Source organism: Micropterus salmoides, unplaced genomic scaffold (assembly GCF_014851395.1).
Source record: "Micropterus salmoides isolate LMB-PRFRI ecotype aquatic unplaced genomic scaffold, ASM1485139v1 Ms_hic_scaffold_23, whole genome shotgun sequence".
NCBI lineage: Eukaryota > Metazoa > Chordata > Actinopteri > Centrarchiformes > Centrarchidae > Micropterus > Micropterus salmoides.
The window spans coordinates 12,231,662-12,244,956 of record NW_024041484.1 but is presented as its reverse complement, the minus strand read 5'-3'; the positions used below and the strand labels follow the sequence as shown (position 1 = coordinate 12,244,956).

The window sequence follows — 13,295 nt, the reverse complement described above, 5'->3', positions numbered from 1 at the left end:
TTTGCGTTTTGAGTTTGTGTCCCATTACAGAATTGAAAAATAATGTTTGCCTCTGTATTAACCATGACCTTAATCTAACCTTAACAAAGAATTGTTATTGCCTATCCCCATCCATACCTTAAATCAAGGCAATTTTTTTCAGAAGCATTTTTGTTATATTTGTTAAGTTCTCTTTACATCCAGACACCAATGATTAAATCAAATGTTCCAATACAAAAATAAAAAAAAATCCATTACCTGTGGATGTGGCTGTAATAAGCAAGGCCTACCTGCCTGTCTACATGCCCGTGCACTCATTGCACATGAAAATGTTTTTTGGGGGGTTGGGTGTTTTTTTTCAGTTGGATACTTTCAAAATGTCTTTTGATTGTTCACCAGCTTTGCCATAACCACGATCTAACCTTAACCATACAATTAGCCATACCACTCATCCAGTAACAATCAAAAGTACTATGTAGGCAACTAAATAACAGAAATACATTGAATGGTATTACTAAAAAAACATAAAAAAATGATATGTAAGGGGTTTGATATAAGGAATTCCTTAAGGATTATAACTTTAAAAATTATATGTGATATTTGAACCAACAACTAATAGCTTATATTATTAACAAGCCACACAAAAAAAGAACCAGACCTGATAAACTACACTCAACACTCACGCCCGTGCTTTTGTTTGGTTTAAATTCCAATTAATCAGGAATACTTCCATAGAAGACAAACACTACTCTGTTACTGGAGGGAGCAGGGGAAGATTACACATAGAGTAGTTCGTGGCTGTTGTATACTGTAGATATAGTCTGTATAGCATTGTTCTGTGATACAATAATGCTGACTTTAGGTATGTCTGAAAGGACAAAACACACAGGTCCTGTGAGGCTCTGGAGGCCAGAGGCTGTGGGGCAATTTAACACAGCCACAAGCAGAAAACATGTCAAGGCAATTGCTACAGACAGAATTGACCCCGCGGTGTGAGTGTGCACACATACAAAATCACAAATGAAACGTTGAATGTAAATGGTCTGATGAGAGTCATAAATCTCTCAGTGGCCGCTGGGCAGCAGGAGTCGGGCAGCCAGCAGTCCTGTCAGAATAGTGAAGCTGTGTGAACAGAGATAGCCACTGTCATGCAGGAGACACTGAGGCAAGCCTGCAGGCTGAAAACTGGAATTGGCCTCTGAAATGGTCTGTTACTTCTTCAAAATAGAAAGTGTTGAACAGGTCTGTTCCAAATACATATATCCATTTTGGGGTGGGGTGGGGGTGGGGAATCATTACCATAACTCCAAAATAGCTGCAATCTATTTTGTTGAAGTGCCATTGTTTCATCCATAAAGTATATTTAAAATGAAAAATTACCCTGGTCACACCAGAATGTGGCCTAAAATCTCTGTGTCTTTGTGAAATATTTGGTTCTAGGAGCTACTGGCAGGGAAAGTTGGTAAACTACTGTAGTGGACAAACTAGTTGAAAGCCAGTCAGGAACATTTTATTAAAGAGGGAAAAATGCTCTCTAGGCCAACAAGTGCGCTAACAGGTAAGAAAACAGGACGGTGCAACACAGCTAATAAGCTACGACAGCTTCCTTCATTTTGGATTTCCATTATTCCATTATTTTAATCTGCTCTGTCCACAGTCACTCATCCTCTATGTTTTATTTGAGCATAGCTATCATTAGCTTGGCAATTAGCCAAATGTTACAAACAAGCTAAATGGAAAGCTGTCTGTAGCACAGACTGGTCTGGTTCTTCATTCTATCTAAACATCACTCACTATCGTGATGTCACATATTGAGTTTATATAATGACTTATCGTGCTGTTCAACTTTAATGTTGCTGCTCTAGAAATAACATTTAGTTATATTTAAAATATTAAATTACTTTACTAGACAGCTAATATGCACACTTTAATATTTGTTTATTTATCACAAGTCATATCGTGATCTCAGTATATAACAATGTTATCGCACATCGCAGATTTTCCTCATACCTTGCAGGCCTATGTCATGCCCCTTGGGTCTCGTCTTACCAAATAAAGTATTGACAGTGTTATCGATACAGACTCTGATCATTAAGCAGTCTCAATATCAATATCAATAAAATGAATGATCCCCATCCCAGGCCGACCGAGACCTAAGGGAGTGTGAGACACACAAGAGGACAACATCAGCGAAGTAACAGTGAGTGCACCTGTTCTAACCCTGCTTTAGCTATGGTACAGCATCAGCATCCTTTGCTTTTCCACTGGTATAATGAGCAGGTGGTGTCCTATTGTGTAGCACTGTTGGAAGTGCAACAGAACAAAAACACTTTTAGAATCTGTAGTGTGTGTGTGTGTGTGTGTGTGTGTGTGTGTGTGAGTGCGCCCAAGTAAAATGAGAGAGGGGAGAAACAGATTGTTGAGAGGGAGTAAAGACAGAGGGGGAGAGACTAATGAAGGTTATAGAGAAGGAGAAAGTCTGAAAAGGGAAGGAGAAGAAATGAGTCTGGAATGATAAAAAAGAGACAGAGGGATGGTTGACGAGTCTCTCTGGATTTGCAGAATCCCCTCAGCCTCGAGTTTCAGGACAAAGTCACACTGACACACTTACTGCCTTGTGAGCTCTCTTTCTTTCTGTCCTTCTTCCTCTCTTTGTTTTCTCTTTCTCGCTTTCTTTCGCACTGGTAATGAGAACTGTAGGTGTTCGCCGACTATCACATACACAGTTTAACAGTATGCAGGTGTGCTCGCTCACACTCACATGCACACACACACACACACACACACACACACACAATATACTTGGACGTCTGCCACAGTGCCAGGACACCTACAGTGTGAGGCGGAAATAGGAGGAAACGGTAATTTTTGTGTTAGTTCCAGCCAATCTCCTTGCAAACACCATGCTTTATGATACAATCATACATCTGCTGTGTTATGCCTGAGCTACAATCATTAGCTGTGTGTTGGCTGTATAGCTGCTGCCATTATGAATCCATTATGAACTGTTAAATGTAATTCTAGTAGATTCTAAATTTAAATTAACAGTTAGGCATTTTGGGAAAATAGCTTTATTGTTTAGCATTAGATAGATACTCTTGTCTATGACAAATATGTAGCTGGCGCCAGAAGCTGGTTAGCTATGTTAGCATAGAGTGTTCAGGGTTTTTGTACAGATATAACAAACAACGTAATGAGCTTTAGAGGTGCTGGTAGGTGGATTTTGTTACCCTTGGACAGAGCCAAGCTAGCTGTTTCCCCGTTTCTAGTCTTTGTGCAAAGCTAAGCTAACCGGCTAGCTCTAGCTACATTTACTGCATAGACATGAGGGTGGTGTCAACCTTCTTATCTAACTAAGAAAGCAAATGTATTTCCCAAAATGTCAAACTAGTCCTTTAGTATTTGTCATAATAATTCAGTGAGCTTTTATATGTATTTAAATGGCTAATTAAAATATTGCTCAGTGGGTTAACATACTATACTCGTCCCTTTGTTCTGGCCAGTTTATTCAGTTCACCTCGACAGTACAAAAGGAGCCCTGACCTTCTAGGGTTTCTTTTAACTGACATGGCTAATTTTCCTGCACTCCACCGAGGCAGACAACACAGACATCCGCCAATGAGCTTGAGACTCCATCACTGTGAATAATGTTCATGAAAGCAGCATCTAGCAGCAATGAGAGGGTAGGGTAGTGATGATGTCTTACATTTTACAGACCCCATAAAAAGAAAACAGTCATTCATTGCCACTATCAACCTCATTATCATCAACATCAAAAAACGTAATAGCCTTACTGTCATAATTATTGGAAACAGTAAGAGTTTATTTCCCACCAGTGCAATAAAACAAAACTAAGTATTCAACAGAATTGCTCCTTTTGCTGCTTATGCTCTATCCAGTTTCTCTGCTGTCTGTAACTGTGTAAGATACTAAATGATGAATGAATCCTTGCTGCTGCTGGCTTGGTATTAGCCCGTACTGTACAAAACAACAGTGAGAACCCAGAGCACGTGTTTCCCCACAATCAGCTCCACGCATACCACATTTCTGCTCTAAAAAGCATGCACCTGCATCTTCCTCTGTAAAAGTTGACATTGCCAGATCAAACCATTTAAAATACCACTGATGATTTTCACAAAGCAATCACAGAGAACTAACAGTTGATTTTCTTCTATTTCTAAATCAATGACATTTTTGGAGATGTTTTTTTTCAATAAATTCACACTTGGTGACACTTCCTATCTAATCAACACATTCCAGTCATGCCCAGTACAAGATCACAAGTCATACATTCACAGTGTTTTACTGCTCATGATGAAAATATGATAGTTTGTTGAGGTAATAACGAGTGTATGGCTTTCGCCAGTCAAAAGATGTATGCAAATGTATGAAGTATTTCTTCTATTTATTTCTGCCTATATATATATATATATATATATAATGAATAATAATGAATAAAAGGGCCAGGAACACATAATGTGAATGTACTTTCAATAAAAAAGCTTCAGAATCGCAAAAGCTGACTAGGATTTTTACATGACAGCAGAAATGCGAAAACTGTCATATCGGGTCAGAAAAGAAAAAGAAGGGGAAAACAGCCTAACACATTTGCTGGTTGTTCTTTGAACTGTATTGCTTCTAGACAGTCGCAAGCAGAGGAGATGTGATGAATTCCCCTGGAGCCAGCGCGGGAAAAGGTCTGAACTTGTTTTCACATCTCCTGCTGCAGAGGAGAAATAACTAGCTCCACTCACTTTGATGGAGAGAGGAATACACACACACGCACACACACACTGGCTCTCCGGCTGCATAGAAGTAATCATTTTTGTACATTTCTCTCATGTTCCTCTCCCATTATTCTCCTGGTTTCCACACTCCACCTGTCTGCTGTCTCCTCTTTCTGAAAATACTCTGACTAGGCCTACTTGTTATACTGTCTCACTTTTACCTTCCTTGCTCATTGGAGGGAATCCAGTTCTTTTCAGATGCCAAATCATTCCTGTCATCATTTATCATCATTGACTCTGCTGTCATTAAGTTTATCGCACTGAGGATTCTCATCAAGCACACCAAACTTCAAAGTCTCACTTACCTGTGCAATCTCATACAGCAGTTTGTAGTGTTCCTCCCGTTTCTGCAAGGTGCACAAATTGCAGCCCATTCTAGTTGTCAGGGAAACAGTGCTGAGTGCCCGCTGGAGTGTGTGTGCTGTCTGCGGTGTGTGTGAGCTCCCCCTGGGGCGAAAACACACTCAGACTCCTCTTCCTTGGCTCCCCCACACCTCTTTCTCATCCGTGTATCCTCAGAGTCGCTCCGAGCCCAGAAAACACATACACACGTGGATCAGTTCGCTGCTTTAGAAGAGGTTGTGCTTGCAGTTCCTTCAGTGTGTGTGTTTCCGAGGAGTGTATCAGCAGTAAAATGAGTAAAAGCAACTGGCTTCTCTCTTTCCGTCTTGCCTGTCACTCCTTCCCCTGATTACTCACTTGCATGCCTACATACACTCTCTCTCCACTCTCCACCACCTCCTCTCTTAGTGTGAACACACACTCTTACGCACACACTCACTTTTGGCTCATGGAGACACACCTCCTCCTGTGGCAGGCTGCCTACACATGCCTGCTTCTACTCCTGCTCATGAATAGACAGCGTCCTCATTGGCTGTTTAAGGAAAGGGGCTGGGAGAAGAGGGAGGGGACTGGTTTTATCTTGGGCTGATTCAGTATCTGCACATCAGTGTTGTTGCTTGCAGGCAGAGTGAAGGACCTGCTGCATGCGTATTTGTGATTGTGCCACTGTTTGTGTTTGTATTTGTATGCTTAAGAGTGCATCTGTGTGTACACACATTCCACCAACATGCAAAATCCCTATATTTCAAGCAAAAAAATCAATACAAAGAACTCAAACATGAGTTAAAATGCCATTCCTACAGTTAATCAAGTTACTGAGAAGGCTATTTGGCATACAAATCAATCTCATTTGGATTCAATCAGATAGTCTTTTGCACTCAGTACAATGGTTGGAGAAGTGGTGTTTAGTGGCTGCCATAGATTTACAGTCAGAGAGCGATAGTCACCGAACAGATGCTCCCTTTCTCTGCCGGCAGTTAGACAAGGGCACCGGACTGGGCTGACACACACAGGAAGAAACAGAGACTAGTATTGATTGGCTTCAAATTAGCTTCCAGTCCAACAGGCCCCTCTCCACAGGGGCGAGGGGACAGAGGGAGGGTGATGGAAGGAGGAGAGGAGAAGATGGAAGACTCGGAAATGCCGTGAAGATAAATTGAAAGAGCAGTGATGGTATTACAAACCTGTCACACTAGGAATTATGCTAATTTACCACATCAAAAAAGCTTTGACAGAAATGTAATGCTGCCTAGGTTACATTTCTTATCAACACAATGAGGAAAAGTTGCCATTGGACATTTTTATGTTTATGTGTAGGCACTCGCAGCATTTGGATAAGGTTAGGGACAGACTGTGGTCTTGGTTTAATACTGAAACAGTCAACAGTGACTTTAAGAACGAGACACAATGTGTTTCTTTTATTAACATTTAATGTCGAACTGAAATTTGAATTTTCCAGATATAGAAATATTTGTGGAAACATTGTCTAAGCTTAGGGAAGGGGAGTGGGGGTGAGTTGTCAGTCACTGACAATTGAAAAAACTGTGTTGACAGGAAACACTATATTCATGGCCCTGTTTAAACTATGAATAGTGATATGGGAAGATAGTTTTTCCCCTTTTTCAAAAGGCCCACATAGCGCTGGTTATGTACAGTTGCTTGTTAAGACCCCTTTCCCTTTATAACATTAAAAATTTGGGAGGAGTCATTGTGCTTTTAAGTTTATATTTCAGGTGGAAGGTGGGAGCTAGCAAGCTAGGCTAACTACTAGCTACTACCCAGTTAGTGGACCTGGCATTAGCGCTAATTTCCACTAGACATTACTTTTAGTTCATGTTCAATACCCACTGTATTGAGTACACAAGTCAAACCAAGTCTTTTTCTTATTTATACTATTACTTTATTGCTTTTTTATGTGAACACTTTAAGGTGCATTTCTTGGTGCATTATTGTGATTATTTATTAAATATCAAGAATATGCTGGTTTCCATTTTGACTTTATCTGAGTTCTTACCTCTAACAAAATTGTCTAAAGTAGCCTAAACCTTACTACATAGAACCAACCACACATGAACCCTGGTCATCAGTGTCAAAGTCCTGTACTTTGTAAGCCATCCACCTAACAACCTCCATACAACTTGCATGTGGTACAGAAAAATAACACTTCCTTCTCCCGAAAACACATTGAAAATGTAATTGGGAAAACAAATTAGTACAAAAGTAATTTCTAGGAAAGAGTGTTCAATTTTAATATATATATATATAACATAATATATAATATATATTTTCAGTATAAATGAACATATAGTAACCTTTGCTTATTCCCCTGGATATGCCTACATAAATCTTGTTTGTGTTTTGTCTCCTGTCAAATAGAAAGAAACGTGTATTAAGATCAAACTACCTGTAGGAACATATTGTATTGTCCTGGGGGAAGTACAGTCTATTGCAAGGACAGCCTTCAGCGTCATAATGGGAAGCGTGGAACTCACTCAGTGGTTAACATTATATTGTACTGCATATTTTCTAAACTCAAGCGTTATTGTTCCTAGTATACGTTTGGGTCATTCTTTCTATACAAAAGGTCAGTACATTTCATACTGTAGCATAATTTATTTTATAATGAAATACATGAAGTGCACTGACTAACAGTATACACTGTGTTATGGCAAACTGAAGTTCCAGTCAAGAGGCAGATACACACAATGGCTGTCACTGCTAAGACTAAGAGCGGAGAGCACAGATGCGTCATCCTTCTTATCACCAGTCATGCAGGTACAAGGACCATAATGGTTCAGTCAAGGGCGTCAGAGCAGATCCAGATACAGCCCCCGAGATAACACTTAACCCTTTCTCTCAACCATTCTTGTCCCCTTCTGATGAGGTCACCTCTTTCTCTGCTGACCTCCGAATGTGACTTTTCAGGGGTGACATCACCACCTGATGAACTTTATGGTTCTTATATTTGTCTCTTCTGTCCGTCTGTCCCACTCTTTTCCAGCGCTGATGTTTGCTGTCTGAGTATAGGATTAATTATCTTACCAGACTCTGATTAAAGTGCCACTGTGACCATCCCTAAACTCATAATTCGCTGACGGACACACATACAAAGAGCCAAACGTGTGTCCAGAACACACAAAGCCACATCCACACATCCACAACGAAAATCTGAGATGCACAACGTTTTTACTGAAGGTGACATCATCATTGTGGTCATTTATGGCCTATCACCATCCTTTTTATTGTTCATATCACCCACTTTCCATCATCTCTACAATTTTGCCCCTTCTCCTCCATTTCATCATGCTGTTCTGTAGTGTCTGTGTACATGAGACACTGGACAGATGTCTGGCTCATGTTCTCATATAAAAATGAAGAGACTCGTATAACTTTAAGAGACTGGAGAGAGATAACTGGACTGGCAATGCAGTAGCAGAGTGGTGTCATACCTGTACGGTTGCATGTTCAATATGTTCTTGAACAAGTAGTTAACTTTAGGTTGAGGGGGCCTGAGGTGGGTTCAAACGGCTGTATGCAGTCATTTCATATGAGTCAAAGATTAACCAAAAATAGCTTACTGCAGGGGGAAAGTATTGCACTTCAAAGGAAGCCTCAATCACAGCCATATAGGACATTAGCATAATGTCCTATATGGCTGTGATTGAAAGAAAATTGGCCACTTTGCACGTTCCTCTCTAAAGATACAAACTTGTTAGGTAAGCTCTGAATCGTTTCAGTATTGAATCTAAAGTCAATCTGAGTATAAACTTTGAAAAAGAAAATTCAGAAAGCAGTCAGAGTTCTCGGTATAGCAGGTAATTACAGCTGCGTGAATCCTTCATTGAGATGTTCAAAGGCCACAGTATCCTTGACGACAGACGGAGCAGTGCGTCATGGGTGGAGAGCTGATCTAATCAGGAACGATGATCACGCATTTGGTCGGTGCTCAAAGGCTTGCCCTGCAGAATACCAACAAACTGCTGTTCAGTAAGTTACCCGTGCAAACTTTTTCTCTCTCTTTCTATTACAAAGCTGCCTTTAAACACATCAGCAGGCAGACTGAAAACACTTCCAGGACTCATAAATCTTGGGTTTATGATGATCTGAGAGTGCCCTTTGTGCAATATCATTTATGCCTCTTAAGGGTTACAATGTTCAAAAACAGCACCAGATTGTGTTTCATGGAAACAGGTATCGGAAACAGAGATGTGATGCTTGCAGCACTTTTGTTTTGACTAAAGTAGAAAACTTGCTAATAGCTTCTAATGTCAATCTTCAATTAGCAGCTTAGCTTGCTCAGAAAGATTTAATCACTTTTCAGCCACCTGTGGCTTTGTTTTTAATGTGAGTTTTAGTTAGCACGCACATGTGGAAATCAATACAAAACAGCAGCATTTTTGCTAGAGTAGACAGCTGGGCGTCTCAAAGCCAATGGCGTAAGAAGAGCCTGAGGGCGACCCACACATTGCTCTCAATAGCCATAACCCATATATTATTTAACACTCTGAACCATTCCTCTAGGTAAAAACATGATTAGAGTGCTACTTACAGCACGGAGCTAAAGGCCGAGGGGAAAGGATGGTACGTGATGGTAATTGAAAAGCGGTGTCCTATTCTGTTTTTTGTTCTAGTAATTACATTGTAACTATTCATTACTGTCTAATTACTTTGTAGGAGGCCAGCGTTCAAATCCAATCCTTCTAATGACTATCTCTCCTCCACTCATTGTCTCCTGATCCTGATTGTTGAAGCAAAATGACTGACTCTGTAAAAACAAAAAAAGCCAGACTGATTCCAGTCATTTAATTATCAAATTATGAGCAGAATTATAAAGAGAAACAAAAGGCAATTCAGCACACAAAAGTAAGGAAAAGAACAACTAAACTGGGATCCATTTTTTTTTTAAAACACAGAGGGAGCTTTTTGTTCATAATTTGCCAGTGCCAGTTGGGCAAAAATCTTTCATTAGTGAGTTGTTGTGAGAACAGTGTTTTAATGTCCAATCTTAATCATGTCCCCTTTGAGCAGCCAGTTAAAGCGAGGTAGACACATGCACACAAATTCTCACACATATGTGATAATGAAACCATTCAGAGCTTGGTGTCAAATGAACTGAGGCAGCCATAAAAAAGAGTCAAATCACTGTTGAATCAGTCGCTAACACTTTCTTTTTCATTGCTCCATTTAACAGGCCTATTTAGAAAAGCAAATGGCAACATTTCAGGATCCTCCTTGAACCATTGTGACCAGACACCCACAGGCTTTGCTCACTATTCAGTATACAGAAACTTAACCACCACAGTGCAGCATGGCCGGGGGGGAATATGAAACCCTGACAGCCTCTTTACTCAATAAGCTAGCAGCCAAACTGGCGTCTGACCAGCTGACCTCACACCACGTTGGCCATGCAGGGTCAAGTAGCCCATGAAGTGAACTTGTCCTGAGGCACTGGGACACAGATTTCCTTCACTGGCTTTTTTCTTTGACATTTGAACAACTTGAATACAATCAGCCTATGAAGCATGGAAGAGCTTTGTTTCACTGAAAGACATTCACCTAGAGTGGCAGTTACTCACAACCAAAATAAGGTTTTCGAGGTGTAACTAGTCTACACTGGTTTGTACCTTTCTAAACGCAGCTAAACGCTGGTGTGGACAGAGATCGTTCTCATTTTAAAACTCAGTTTTTTAACAAAAGTGTAGTAGTGTAGACGTAGTATTAGTCTCGTTGCCATTAATGCTCATCTGCCACATAGCTGAGTCTCAGGTTCCACAAACAGACAGAGAGGTAGAGAGACATTACTTTCTGTGCTATAGCCTTAGGTTATAAACATACACGCAAACCCCCAGTCTGCACACACACATATTTACACTGGAGTGTTGTTGAGCTCTGGGCCTGTCCCTGTTGTGTTACTCCAATAGCATAGCTCCAATAAAACTGATTAGAGAAGTCTTCCCCTGCTGTTCCCAGGCCCTGCTGCCGGACTAATGGCACAAGTGGGCCTCTCAATCTTTCCATAACATCTGTGCCAGTATTTAACCATGAGGATGGATGGAGCGCCAGGGCCAAGAGAGCATCACTGGTGACCCGAAGGAGGGAGGAGGATAGATAAAACAGATAGATCAATAAATACTTCGATTTGCCCATCTTTTTCTCTTTTTGGTTCTCCATCTGAATACTGTACACATCATCCTCTCCTCCACTCGATGCAGCAGAGAGCAGGAAGGCCAACCCAGCTGTTCCTCCATTGTCCAGGTGCTTAACAGGATTACACAGGGGCACAGGGCCAGCCTCTTCTTCCACACACACACACACACACACACACACACACACACTTCCATACAAAGGCTTAACCTAAAACTTCAAAGGCAGACGAAGAAGCACAAGGACACATCATCCCTCGGACTTACGGATAAGGGCTTGGCCAAGCATGCAGATACTATGTTATTTGGAGTGTAAATAAACAACAACAAAATACCACACTTCAAAAAATATATACTGCATTCAGTCATTCAACCCTGCATTCAGCATTATATCTGTCATCTGTCTAAAATGTAAGTAATCTCGTTCTCTCTCTATGTATGTGTCCTTGTATGTATGAAGACCGTTCATTCGATCAACCTCACAATTGGCGGGTGTAATTCTTGGTTGCAAAGTCTGTGGTTGGTGTCAACGCAGGGCGTACATTTCTCACATCATCCTGTGGCCATCTGACAACAGCTTCCCATCCACTCTGCGGTGCTGGTAGTTTCCGGTGAGACCCTGCTTGGGCATGACCGTGAATAAGTCTCAGGCGCAGTCTCTGCACCATGTTGGTTTCTCTGCACAACAGACTTCGTCAGCCACGGTCTCTTCCATGTGGCAGCCAGCAGCGTTGGCAGATCAAGCAGGCTTTGCATTCTTGCTCAAGATGAAGAGAAGTGCTGCTGCTGAAGTTCTGATGAGATAAAGGTATGGAGGCATACTGGTACAATTATTTTGAATGAAAACTATTGCAGGGTGCGGCACACACCATAAAGTCCGTCAATGGTCTGTGTCAGGCATCAGTGGGCATTTGCACAATAGTGTATTTCCAATAAGAAAGAGGTGATGTATGCAAATGTGTTATGTCATCTATAGGATCTAATACATTACAATTGAAAACATGCAAACTTGTGACATCAGTTGGTCAAATAACAACAGTAATTAGCCAACTTTGTAACATGACATTTGATTTGTCTTTTCCTTCATGTCCTTTGTGTTGGTTGTTGACGATTCACGTTTCAGATTTTTTGCTGAAGTTGTTCTGAATATGCCAGAGGACTGGCCATCTTTTAGGTGGCTAAAACATTTTTTGCTGCTGATCCATTGCAGTACATTGGTTCTGTACCGGCACAACTCTGTTTCTCCAAATTGGGGACGCACTGACTGCCATCTACTGCAGGTAATACACAGATTATGGAAAACAGAACTAGAAAGAAAATTTTAAGAAAAATCTTATTCCAATGGGCTACAATTGCATTAAATGTCAATCCAACAACACTACAACATTACACCACAGAGTTCTGATGTCCAAACCAACAATAAATTCAGTTTGTATATACAAATTTTGCAGCCTGTGCATAACACTGATTCAATTCAACCAATTATAAATATACAACAACGTATCCCCTGTATAGCTTCACCAGGGCCGTGCAGAGACCTTTGGAAGGGCAGGTGCTCAAAGTATAAAAGGGGCACATGGAACAAGGATCTAAATAGGGCTTTTCTCAAAATATTGATCCAGAAATATATCGTCATGTATTCCTTGCTGATATGTGTATACTGATGCTTCTGTATCGATACATCAGCAAATGCTGTGACACAGTTTTTAAAAAGAAACACAGGCAATACCTAGCTCTAGCTTTAAAACACTGTGGGCTGACATGACTTACAGGGAACAGTCGCTGTTGAGGGGTTGCTGCTGCTGCTGTTGTTGTTGCTGCTGATACTACTGGAAGTGATCTGTGACTAGATTTATTAAAACAAAATAAGGATATATATTAGATAATTAAACAAATATGAGCCCATGACAAGATGTGAAGATTGCTGACAGTGTTTGGGACTGGCTCACTATAACTGACCTGCTGTAGTGCTGCAGCTGCTGCCAAGGCTGACTGCTACGAGAAAATAAGAGGGAGATGATCATAGAGACTGCTGCACACCGAG

The 13,295-nt window shown here is 40.8% G+C and overlaps 1 protein-coding gene across 1 annotated transcript in view; it reads right to left on the bottom strand.

Annotated features, from left to right (window-relative positions):
* The window catches only part of pdzrn4 (PDZ domain containing ring finger 4), a 44,304-nt gene extending 31,286 nt beyond the window's left edge, over nucleotides 1–13,018 (bottom strand). Inside the window, exon 1 of the mRNA XM_038739241.1 lies at nucleotides 5,072–13,018. Within this exon, the coding sequence (XP_038595169.1) occupies nucleotides 5,072–5,140 (69 nt within the window). The 5' untranslated portion in view covers nucleotides 5,141–13,018. The remainder of the gene's footprint in view (nucleotides 1–5,071) is intronic.
* Between the last annotated feature and the right edge of the window lie 277 nt (nucleotides 13,019–13,295).